At 35.6% G+C, this 13,722-nt stretch overlaps 1 protein-coding gene across 2 annotated transcripts in view; it reads right to left on the reverse strand.

The window, feature by feature from the left end:
- The window catches only part of gpc5b (glypican 5b), a 46,236-nt gene that overhangs the window by 5,941 nt on the left and 26,573 nt on the right, over window positions 1–13,722 (reverse strand). For both annotated transcript variants that reach the window (XM_079592202.1, XM_079592201.1), the window contains one exon: window positions 10,496–10,625. In XM_079592202.1, the coding sequence (XP_079448328.1) occupies window positions 10,496–10,625 (130 nt within the window). The remainder of the gene's footprint in view (window positions 1–10,495; window positions 10,626–13,722) is intronic.

The following is a 13,722-nucleotide window of genomic DNA, read 5'->3' on the forward strand; positions in this document are numbered from 1 at the left end:
GAAACTTTTTACTTTGTATTTATACATCTGTTACTATGTAATAATAGGTTTGTTACAGTGTAAAACAACATTTGTTATGTTGTAATTATACGTTTGTTACAGTGTAATTATTAGAGATGCACTGATGTATCGGCCAAGTAAAGCTGTTAAGTCTTAGCTTTCAAATTCAGCACATTTTATTACAATTTAAACAATAAATGTCACTTTAATGCTCTTAAATGTGACGTGACAGATTACTGTAGCGCCTCAGTTCACGTGACAGCGTGGAGGGTGAGTCTTTTCTTCTACAAATGATATCTACAAAAACATTGATGAATATCAGAAGGTATGTTGAAAGATACAGTACAACTTACCAAAATACGTATCATGACTGTAATCACTCAATCTGTTTCAACCGCGAAAAGACATAAAAAAACACAGCTTGTGACCAATATCTCTTGATGTTGCATTTACCTTAGGAAAGTTATCCAGTGTTCACAGTTCGTTCGTTGGTTAACTATAAAAACACTAGAGAAGTGCTTATTTACTGTTAATTATATGTGTTTGAATACACTTTCCATGAAGAAGTGTTTAAAAAAATACATTATGTGCAACTGAGTTGTACACAAACATTTCAGCTTTAATCTGAGTGTAAATATTATATCTGGAAATAAATAGCAGTTGAATATAGCAGCTCTGTTGTTCATTTTAACCTCTATTAGTGTACCAAATGAGAACGTTCCCTGTATAGTTTGCAGCATTATTTGGGAGAGATGAATTTTTCTTTAAGAAAAATCAATCTATCGGTATCGGCATCAGCCGATATCAGTCTGAATAATCGCGATCTGTAGAAATCTGGAGAAATTCAGTATCGGTGCATCTCTACTAATAACCAAAAACAAGTATTTTGAAAGTCATTTTTTTACATTAAACACTGACTAAACATTTAATTAGACTTTCATTAAATTTGTGCATTCAGCGGTTTAATAATGAATTTTCCATGATAGACATAACGTCTAAAAGCAGACAGGGCACTATTGTTAACTTGTCCACCCACAAACTGGGTATAATTATGTGCTGTACTTGGCAGTCTCTAATACTAGTGATGTGTATGAGAACAAAGACAAAACATCTCATTCTTTCATTTAGTTTAGTTTTTCATAAACTAAAGGTGTGAAAAGCAGGTGTGGAAATGTGATCCATTACCAGCAATGCCAAATGCACACTTAGCTTCTGCAGCCGGACGTTAGAAATTCTGCTTTCAGAGAATATAGAATTATGTTCACATACCGAAGAGTGTTCAGAGCTTCAGTTAAAAAAAGAAAGATAATATGGTTAATACGTTAATACATAGCTTTAAGGCAAGTCTTTTTAAGGCAAGTCAGCTTGGCGACCATTTTGAAAACGCCTCAGAGTTGTTATTTACAATCATGCAAGTAACGGGGAAATACAAAAATCTACAAAACTGTTGGTCAAGATTACATTCAAATAATATATTTCAAATCCAGAATAAAATCTAATGACAAAGGTATTATAAATTTAGCCCGCTTTTTTTTTTTCAGGGAGATCCATGCAGCTTCTGCGCTAATGTAGTTTCCCGCCTTAAACTATTAGGCGGGAAACTAAGCTTAGCACCACTAACTATAACAATTGAAAACACAAGCCTGATCTAACACTCTTTGGTCATTGATATGGCCAACCATGTCAAAGGAAAGACATTTTTATTAAGAGCATGGCTAAAGGTAAGCAAACTTACTCTGTTAGACACAATATCTTCTATTCTACAGCTGGAGGATGAATCTGCTTTTACCTTTGGGAGTCAATCTAATCTTCCTCCCCTCTTTGCAGTTTGTGTTGCTGGGGGAAGGGGGAGGAAAGCCAGAGGATCTGAAATTATGTTAGCATTAGCTACACTGACATCTACTTGCAAAAAATCCAGTTTGTGATTGTAACATACAAAAACGGATTTACTGAAAAAAGGAGAAAGAAGCAGGTGCTGACAAACAGACGACGGCACATTTGCAGGAGATGAGGTCACCTTAATCAAAGTTTACCAATCTGTCAGAGCATGTCCGCTCCAATGTCTGAAGCTGGGAAAATAATCGGATAATTACGAACCCAGACACGCATGAGTGCCAATGCAGTAACATGAGTGCAACCGCCAGTATGTGCCAAACAAACAACAGTCGTGGTTTTTAAAATGTTTTTTTTTTTTTTTTTCTAAGCAATTCATCCAGGACCTTGTATGTATTATATGCAGGTGTTGTTTTCATTTGTTTTCATGAGACAAAATGATAAATTATTGAAATGCACACAAATATTTTGATATTAACATGAAATCAAAAAATTACTATTTACATTTCCAATCCATTGTGACTGATTTAACGGAAAAATATAATAAAAAATCTTAAATTATGAATCAAATTCGAAATAATACAAATAATATATATATATATAAGTATATATATATATATATATATATATATAGTTTTTATGTCCTATAAATTAATAACTTCAATCAGCAATTCTGCATTGTAAATATTATTCATATTTTTAAATATAAATATATATATAAATATAATTGTAACAAAATAAGAGGGATCATACAAAATGCATGTTATTTTTATTTATTTATTTAGTACTGTACTGAATAAGATATTTGACATAAAAGCTCAAAATGACCCTGTTCAAAAGTTTATGTGCCCTTGATTCTTAATACTGTGTGTTGTTACCTGGATGACCCACAACTGTTTTTTTGTTTTGTGATGGTTGTTCTTGAGTCCCTTGTTTGTCCTGAGCAGTTTTAACTGCCCAATGTTCTTCAGAAAAGCATATTTTCGAATATTTAAACCCTTTCCAGCAGTGACTGTATGATTTTGAGATTCATCTTTTCACACTGAGGACATTTGAGGGACTCATCAATATATATAATTATTAAATTAGTCTGTAACGACCTACTGCAAACGAGATGTATAACCAGACATCAGCTTCTGGCAGAGTTTCTGTGGAATCTTAGCTAATTCCTCATGAGCAATGGCCTCCAGTAATATTCTTGGGTTTGCGTGCTGCAACTGCCTTCTTCAAACCCCAGAGATTTTCTATGTGGTTCAAGTCAGATGACAATCTTCCAGGCCTTCTTCTGCAACCAAGCCTTAGTGGGATTTGAGGTATGCTTGGGATCATTGTCCTGTTGGAAGGTCCAATGACACCCAAGCTTCAGCTTCCTCACTGACGTTTTCTCCTAGGATTTCCTGATACTTCAATGAATCCATCTTGCCTTCCACACGCTGCAGGTTTCCAGTGCCAGAGGATGCAAAGCAGCCCCAGAGCATCACCGAACCACCACCATGCTTAACAGTAGACAGTGTTCATTTCAGCATATGCTTCATTCTTCCTCCTCCAGACATACTGGTGATCCAAAAGTTCCAGTTTTGTTTCATCGCTCCACAGAACAGAATCCCACAACTTCTGTGGCTTATTTATTTATATGATTTTGAGCACTTTTCTTGTGCTTTTGGGTCAGTAGTGGTGTACGTTCTGGCATGGAAACCACATGCGTTTAGTACACGCCTTACTGTGCAAGCTGAAACCTTAGTGCCTGTTGCCACCAAGTCTTGCTGTAGGTCTTTTGCAATCACTCGAGGGTTTTCCTGAACCTGCCTTCTCAGAAATCTGGTTACAGCCGTTGATAGTTTCCTTTTTCAGCCCCGTCCAGTGCAACCACTTTTCCTTTAACTTTGAGCTTGCGAACTATACTTCCAACGGTGTCTCTAGGAACATAGTGCCTTCGCTATCCTTTTGTATTCTGTTCCATGTTTGTGAAGGGCGATGATACCTTCCCATAACATTTTGGACCATTTTTTTTTACTTAGCCATATCTCTAACATGCAGTCAATGACACAACAAACCTAGCCAGTTCAGATATTTCATGTGTTCTAGCTCAAGCACACCTGGTGCAACTAATGAAGCCCTTGACTAGTTGCATCAGGTGTGCTTGAGACAACAAGGGTTGAATAATTTCGATTACAACTATATGATAAAATATACAAAACATATTTTTTATCTATAAATGCTACTACTTGAGGGCACTGTTTGATAAAAATAAATAAATAAAAACTCGCCTCTAAAACTGCGTCCAGAAATGATTAAGTGATTCACCTGATATCATGAATATCATACTGTAATGCCAATTCTGGCATTTAACATTGACTTTTCATGACCCAATCAATTCCTAATAGATCAAATGAAATCCCATCGACATATTTGTTCAACTCAAACCTCTTTTTTCGCTCATATCATGTAATTAAAATAAGAATCACACGTTGTTGTGCTAAAAGTGAAGATCATTTGCATAAAAGACAAATTCGGGTCACACACACACATACACACACCCTCTGGTATTGTTTGACCTTCACTCGAGGTTGGGGGTGTAAAGGTATCTCTCGCGGTCCTTCTTGAATCAGTAATGAGTCCTTCATTACCCAAGCCACGATTCCCAAGAGATGATTGTGGCAGCAGACCCAACACACACCCGCTTAAATGCAACTCTAACCCAGACCGCTGCAGAAAGCAAACACACACTCGCTTTTGTAATTTATCCTTGCACATTAACAGCATTAATTGATATATTAAGCTGGAGTGATCTTCTTCACGGAGCTCTTGAGTTGGCAGATTGAATAATGAGACCTCGCTCACTCTCAACAACAGTGATTCAATAGCGACGGTGTAGATGTCACTTAATTAATCAAAGGAAAGCTGGAGAGAATGGAGGACGGTCTAGTGGCCAGAACAATCAGAGTCCTTCATTTTGGCTTTGACTCTTTTATTGCCACACGACTCGGCCTGTTAAGCAACATACAGTAGACTTCTTACAAGGACAGTCCCACTGGAGAAACCTGGGGGGGTGTTTTGCTCAAGGGCGCGATGGTGAAATTTCATGGATCACCCTGGCAAGACGCAAGCCTACAACCTTTCGGTTATTGTCCTACAATTTCAACCCTACACAAGTGATCCCGCATTGCCAAAAATATAAAAAGGGTAAGCATTGCTGCAGTTCGGCTCGGCCTCGGATGGATGGATGGAGACCAAAGTCGACGTTTGTTTTCTGGTGTGCTCCAAACATGGGACAGGAATGGACATTTTTAGCATGTACCTCCTTTGAGGTCCATAAAATGGTTCTACACTAAGCTTTTAATTGTCTTTACCTCAAATTATTGGTCAGGAAACTAGCAAAATTTAAGCAAATGCACTACTTAAAAAGCCATCTCAGACAAACATAACGTTTTTGTCAGAATATGGAAAGTTGTGAATCACAACGAAACACGAGTTGCACGGTGATGCTCTAGAGAAGTGTCTTCAAATATCTGCTGAGAAATATAATAATGAACACATCATTGGCACAGTGAAGCATGGAGGTGTCATTGTGCGAGGAGCTTTTTTAGCTGCTGGTATTGATGAGCTACTTCACTGAGAAAAGTCATTTAATGGTTTGAAGTACGGGAGAATATTGCAGGATAGCTTGCTTCCCACATATGAAACGTTGTTATCTAAAGAGGAATGATCAGATGTTATTGTTCAACAAGACAATGCTCCTGCCCAACACAAGTATCTTGAGAACAAGTCCATCATGCTCATGTTTTAGCCTGGTCAGAGTCCAGGTTTGAACCCTATTGGTGAATATTTGGTCTAACATTAAACTCAAACGAACTGGGAGACATTTTTTAACTCATGAACGTTTGAAGTCATTAACATTGAGCGGATCAACACTGACTCTTGTTCTTGTAAAAAAAAAAGAACTGTTTGCAAGTTGGGCAAGGCTACATTACTTTATCCACAGTATTGGTGCAATTCTTGCTAATTTCCTGACCAGTGATTTGTGATTAAAATGGTTGATTAATTTTTAAAAAGCATTTTTTTTTTTTTTTTGCCAAGTATATATATATTTTAGTAAAAATAGCATGGCATGTCACATGATATATGTAGCCACTCCGAGCACCACTGTTTGAGATGCAAGAACAAACAAACAAATAAATACTTTGTAGCTTGAGTTTCAAAGTAGCTTCCTCAGTCAGAACGGAGAGTTTTAGTGGCCCTGTTTTTTACATTCTGGCTATCAGGTAGTCCAAGCGGTGAACTCACACACTGCAGATGTGGGGACACAAACAGTAAACACACACACACACACACACACACACACACACTTTAGTGGCCCTGTTTTTTACATTCTGGCTATCAGGTAGTCCAAGCGGTGAACTCACACACTGCAGATGTGGGGACACAAACAGTAAACACACACACACACACACACACACACACACACACACACACACACACACACACACACACACACACACACACACACACACACACACACACACACACACACACACACACACACACACACACACACACACACACACACACACACACACGGTGGTGTTGCGAGATTTCATTTCATTCATTTGGCTGGAGGTTACAGCCTCAGCAAGTGCTTATCAGACTCTGGTTCCATAAACAGCTGGATAGAATTACATTTTAAATACCACATTCCCCACGCGCGCTGCAGAGTCAGAGGTCTAATGACGGACAAAAAAGGACAAAACTGGGACAAAAGTGGAATAAATAAACAAGAAAACAGATAAACAGATAAACTTGTAGCAAAAGGGCATTTGAAGCCATGGCATTGTGGTGTGTACTATAGTGTTACTTGCTATACTCCATCAAAACCATTTTAAAGGTACAATATGTAAGAATTTTGTAATAAAATATCCCAAAATCACTTGCACAGTGTGATATATTTCCTGCAGTTGTGTACTTACAATATCCCAAAAGTCTCTAAAGATTTGTTATTTCAGAGAAATTTTGGGACAAAAAAGGAGAACTAAAATGAGGCTCAATATCAGCGTGGCGTTTTCGAGACGCCGAGAGCTCCACGTTCGTGACAAACTTGGACTTGACAGAGCTTCACGAGTCACGACTTGACAGCGACACCGCTCTTGAACATTCTTTATTAGACAGGTGAGCAAATGTACATAAAACAAATCAATGTTATATAGCTCAACATGATGAAATGTTAGAATATGATCTGTATGTTATTCTAATGTTGATCTAGCTGACTAGTAAGCTGCTAGTTTCATATAGCAAACGAACTAACATAGAATAACATTATAACTTTCAATACACTCAAATTCTGTTTAGTGTGATAGTGTAACATTAGACCAAGTCAAACAGCGCAGCGTTTAATTCCTCACAAGTTTAATTCGTCAAATAAACCTGTGCGAGTAGTAATTCAGCAGTTGCGGGTAGTTCGGTAGAATTAATCCTTTTTCCTTTATATCCGCGGGACTCGCGTGTTATATCTGTGTATTATTAGCAATCGCGACCTGCTTCATACCACTGTAATGTTAAAAAACATGTTTTCACTCATCCATTATTAGATCCATCAGCTTAACAGCAAGTCCCAGCATTCAGCCCGTCACTGCGTCATAAACCTACGCCTTTGTTATTGTAAGAGGTTAGCGACCCCTAGCGGTGAAAAAAAAATGACATATTGTAGCTTTAAACATTTTTAAATAAATATTACATAATAAAATAAAATCTAATAAAATTATATTTTAAAGAATAAACCATTTTAGATCGTACTGATGTTTGCCTAAACTTTTATAAGAAAATGACCGCCCACCTCGACTCCAAAAACAATAATTGTGTGTAACCAGGCAAACGGCTCAAGAAAACAGGCCTTATTAGCATTATTGACGCAGACAGTGACTGCAAACGTCTCAGATCTGAATCTTTGAGGTTCAGCAGGAAACGATCAATGAGTAATTTTATGGACCTCAGAGGAGGTGCATGCAAAAAAAAAAAGAAAAAAAAAAGAAGACCATTCCTTTCACATGTTCGGAAGCACGCCAGAAAACAGACCTCGACTTTGGTCTCCATCCATCCGAGGCCGAGCCGAACTGCAGCAATGCTTATTTGTGTGTGTCAGAGTCACGGTCAATTACGACGAGGTGCGCTCGACGAAAACAAACAATGCAAATCGCAAGCCTCGTCTGTGTGCTTATCTCAGCATCATTGGACAGAGACGCCAAGCATGAAAAGAAAGACGAGAGAGACAGAGCGGTGGGTATCATAACGCTCTGGTCTCCGTTAATGAACCGTTTCCTGCGAAATGAATAATTGATTGATTATGACCAGCTCTGTGGTCGCTGTAGGGGAAACTGTACCTCCATGACCCCGGATGAGACGGGCTGTCATTCAGCAATCCGTTCTTTCATCAACTCGAGGGATTTGAGGGATTTAAAACGGCCAAGGAATTCATTCCATTGGGTTTTGAGAAAATAAAAACAGATTCAAAATCACTAAAAGTGAGGATCCCTTGGTAAACGTGTAACAGTAACTTTTGTCAATTTGTCACCAACTGTAATTCGTTCTCGACAGCTCTTGTTGAAAAACAGTCCGCATGGGTAACAGGAGAAAGACATTTGTTGGATCACTTCTTCATTTTGGCATGAAATCGAAAGATGATCAAGGGTTTGGGTGCCAATATAGTAATTGTTCTTTCTTCAACTAAAGCAACTTTTATATCCAGGTAAAAAAAATTTTTTTTTTACTACTTATAGACTTTATGGGTTTACTTGGATTTACCCAGACTTACAATTTTAAACTATGAAAATCCATCATAAAAATATAATTGCATTTTTAAAACTATGATAATCCAAACCAGGGTTTCCCAAATGTAGGAGTCATGAGTAAATAAAAATAAATGAACAAATAAAAAACTTAGTAAAAATGATATCATAAAACTGTACAATTTAAATAAATCTAAAATCAAGAAAAACAATCAAAATAAAACGCTTAATAAAATCCTAAAACAAAGAAAAAAATAAATGTGTAATTTCCAATCAAGGTGTAATTTTGTCAAATTATTGCAATAAAATGTGAAAACTTTTTTTAGGATACATAAAATGCGTTTAATTTTTATTGTTTATTATTTTATGTATTGATTAAACACAATACATAATTTGAGATGTGGTGGAAATTACACTATTTTAGTAAAAAAAAAAAAAAAAAAAAAAAAATATATATATATATAAATGTATAAGTAATAAATGTAAATAAATAAATACAAACAAACAAACAATCAATCAATAAATAATTGTAATTTAAATGTATAATAAATAGCATATTTTCTAAAATTTCAAAAGGCAAAATTACTAATATATTGGGTAAAATATAAATAAATATTTGTATTTATTGATAAATTTATAAATAATACATATTTGTATAAATAATTAAAATACATTTTGTTTATAAAGAAATCATTTATTTATTTATAAACCAATCAATAATTATTTTGATATAAATAAATAAATAACATATAAATACATAGCATATACGTAAAACATACATAACATTCATACATACCTGTAACAGAGAAATATATTTTAAAAGTCAAAAGGGCCCATGTATTGAAGAGATACATTTAATAGGACGATTTCACAGGATAATATTATTTTTGTTACTTTGTTACCTGACTCAACAAATACAAAGGCAGAAAGATTTTAAAGCAGGGATGCTATTTGGAAATGTTTCCGAGAGCAATGGACAAAGATGCACGACCTCATAGACGCAGCACCGAGGCTGGACTCTGAGCAACAGAGCAAAAGAACAGCGGGCGTTCCTTGAAAAATGGTGCAATAACTCCCTACACACAATTCTATTCATCTATTATAAGGTGAAATCCATTATTTAGTCCAACCCCTGAGTGCACCCAGCGTACTAAGTAGAGCACAGACCTAAGAACAATACGGTTCCATTAAAGTACAGGCGTACTAATTTGTTATAAAGCATTTGTTTTCAATAATAAAATATGATATAAAATGAAACCAATAGATTGAAACCAATAGATCAACTCAAAATGACCTCAATGGTTTATTTTGTGCACGCAAAAGACTTGTTTTCAAACTTGTTATTGTTTTAAACTTAAACTTAATTCAGTTTTGTTTTGTTTTATGTTTAAAAGAAGAAAAACAAGTTTATTTTTCCTCACCACACTGGGAAAATGTTCTTTGTTTCTTTGTTTTGAACCAATTTCATTCAGCTTTGCTTTGATGTATGCTTAAAAAAGAAAGAAAAAAACAAGTTTGTTTTTCTCACCACCAGGGAAATTGTTTTTGTTTGTTAGTTTTAAACATAAACCTAATTCAATTGAACTTTGATTGATGCCGAAAAACAAGAAGAAGAAAAAACAAGTGTATTTTTTTTATCCCTGAGATTTTTTTTTAACATAAACCTCATCCGATTTTGTTTAGATTTATGCTTATAATGGCCCTGTTGTGATCGGCACTGTAAATAATGGGACGAGACTGACCTCCTAAAACATACACAAGACAGTAAATGGCTCAGGGTATCTTAGCAACATGGGAAGGACGTCCTCTCCTGGGACCTGTAGATCAAGTAAATGCAGAGAGACAGTTGGCTTTGAGCCGCAGATGCAGAGGACGAGCAAACTCACCTGTCTTGTCGCCCGATCCTTGACAGCCGTCTTCATCATCGCACTCGCCGCTGCCTTCTGCCACGCCGCCGCCGCTGGTCTCGACGTCCTCACGACCATCTGTTCCTAAACCCGTCTCACCCCACATCTCCTGTGACAAAACAGAAATCTCAGGACAGCGGACCACTCTGACATCAGACACACATGCTTATGAGATTCAATCACAACACGTTTTTATTTGTTATTCAACTTTTTATTTATCAAAGAATCAAAAAGTATCACAGAAAAAAAGTTGTAAGCAGCACAACTGTTTGCAACATTGATAATAAATCAGCATATTAAATTGATTTCTGTCTGAAGGATTGTGTGACTGACTGCAATAAAATGCAAATTGATTATTTAAAAATCATACAATGTGATTTTCTGGATTTTTGTTGTTGACACTTCAACTGTCACTCTCACAGTTGAAGTGTACCTATGATCAAAATTACAGACCTCTATATGCTTTGTTGTAAGTAGGAAAACCTGCAAAATCGGCAGTGTATCAAATACTTGTTCTCCCCACTGTATATATTATTATATATTTGAGTTTTTTCTAGGGAATGTCCAACCTGATCCAAGCTCCAGTTGGTGCACCCTAACAACTACAGCAGCTCTGTTCTCAAATTCACGAGCTGTAATAGTGGAATTTTCCCGAAATGACTCCCTCTGAAGCGAGTAAGTGAGTCGAGATCACCCATCACGTCCAAATAGCCCCATGTGTTCCAACAAAGGCTTCCAGGCAAGAAGTCAAGGCTCATAACAGCAGCATTCCAGTGCACTAAACATGGATTCACTCAAGTGCAAATTCCATTTTCACAGCGAGAGAATATTAAACACGTGCGGTTGCGAGGCATTTCAGAACTGTTTTCGAAAAACAGCTCTGGGAATCGCAGTAGTGCATAATTCACAACATCTTAACTCGGTTATTTTCTGGCTCCCCATTGTTTCTGCTTTCATATTCTGTCACACTTTCTAATTTGTTTTTAATACAAAGAAGTGCAAAAACAACTTCATAGAACCCAGGACAGAATCACAGCCAATCAGAACATAACTGATGTTTAATATTTAGTGGAGCAAGATTTTGGACCAATGAGATTTTACTGTGGGTGTGGCTACCGAGTGTGACGTGACAAAAGCAGAAAATAAGCGACCCAAAACAAATCTTCTTGCTGAAACCGATAATGATTTTTATGTTATGGCTGAAAACTGATAAATGGCAAACATTAAAATTCTCTACTATTTTGTCTAGTAAATTAAAAAATTTAATTCTAACAATTAAAATGAATCAGTTTGAATGCTACAAGTTTAGGCCCTGCAACATCACTATTTCACATTCTCATTAACATAATTGTTTTGTAATAATAAGTTAAGTTATACTATATTATATATATATATATATAAATAATATTAGTAGTGTCAAATCGATTACTTGCGATTAATCGCGCCTAACATAAAAGTTTTTATAAAAGTTTGTATTGTGTGTATATATATACAAACACACATATATTATATATATTTACAAACTTTTATGTTAGATGCGATTAATCGCAAGTAATCGATTTGACAGGACTAATATACTGTATATATACAACAATAAAAAAACATGAAATATATATATATATATATATATATATATATATATATATATATATATATATATATATATATATATATATATATGTGAACTAATAATGTAATTAATTTGAGATGTATGATTATTTAAATATTTTTTAATATTTTATTAAATAATAAAAAAATATATAATATTCAACCATTTAAAAAACTAGGCCCAAAATCCATATGACAAACAAACAAAAGTAAAATAAAAGTAAACAAAAATAAAGTTTGTTGTTATGATTGGTTAGGATAAAAAAGTACATAGTTTTATTTGGAAAATATAACTTATTAGTATAAAGTTGAACATTGAATATGTCAGATGTCATTGATTGTATATTGTACAACATTCAAGCACATTTTTTATTCAATTTCCTTGTATTATGTTTCTTCCTGATGGAGGAACGCAACACAATTAAATTCCACAGTGACTTTGTGGAAATCGTTCCCCAGGGGACTGTTAATTAACCGCCGTATAATGAATTATGCCACGCGTCAGGCGAACACCATGGCAACAACAGGGCGAACAGACTGTCCTTTTCCAGCGCGTCCACCCCCCTTCTATTAAGATAAAACAGCGACATACTTATTAGTGCTTTCTTTTTTTGCCTTGCCTGGTTCATTATTCAATTTAGCTGCACATTACATTTTAATTGTTTTGTTTGTGATAAGAGAAGAAACAATTAAAGAAAGACCTCTCGCCCTCCAAGCGGTGTCATGAGCATGTTGGTATTAAATTGACATGGTTGCATTGAAATACTTCAGAGATTAAAGTTTCTGACTTCATTCCATCTTCTCCTACTTTAGATAGATAAAGAAATCAAGGTTAAAAATGACATGAAGCGGCATTTTCAACCTTTTTTGCTTCTGTTTTGTGACATTTTTCTGATTGGATTATGAAAAGTGGGTGTTCCGCATGTTTTCACTGCCTTCTCTCCTAAACTCCGCCCTCCAAAGACCTGTCAGCAAACAAAGCGTTTCTGATTGGCTAGAAAAACCTGTTTTAGGATCCTATGGAGTGAGGAGATCTATTTCTGAGAAAAAGTGACCCAATAGATATCATGAAACCCCCACAGCAGTGCAAAATATGACATTAAAATCTTAAACATAATGTCTGATACAACATTAAAGGGATTGTTCATCCCAAAATGAAAATTCTGTCATCATTTACTCACTCTCAAGTTGATCCAAACCTGCATGAAGTTATTTTTTTCTGTTGAACACAAAGAAGATATTTTGAAGAATTTTGGCAACTAAACAGTCAATGGACCCCATTGACTTCCATAGTATAGAAAAAAAAATGGAAGTCAATGGGGTCCAAAAACTGTTTAATTACCAACATTCTTCGAAATATCTTCTTTTGTGTTCAACAGAATAAAGAAATTCTTACAGGTTTGGAACAACTTGAGGGTGAGTAAATGATGACAGAATTTTGGGTGAACAATCCCTTCAATATTCAGAGCTCTCCATGGTCAGTCTTCATTAAGTCTCTAAAAAGATTGTGTTTCTACAGCAGGATTTTCTGCATAATTCACAGTCATCTAGGAAACAAATTCCCTTACTATATCCGTTGCAGTTTCAAGACCCCAGTC

Source organism: Phoxinus phoxinus, assembly GCF_949152265.1.
Source record: "Phoxinus phoxinus genome assembly, chromosome: 20".
Lineage (NCBI taxonomy): Eukaryota > Metazoa > Chordata > Actinopteri > Cypriniformes > Leuciscidae > Phoxinus > Phoxinus phoxinus.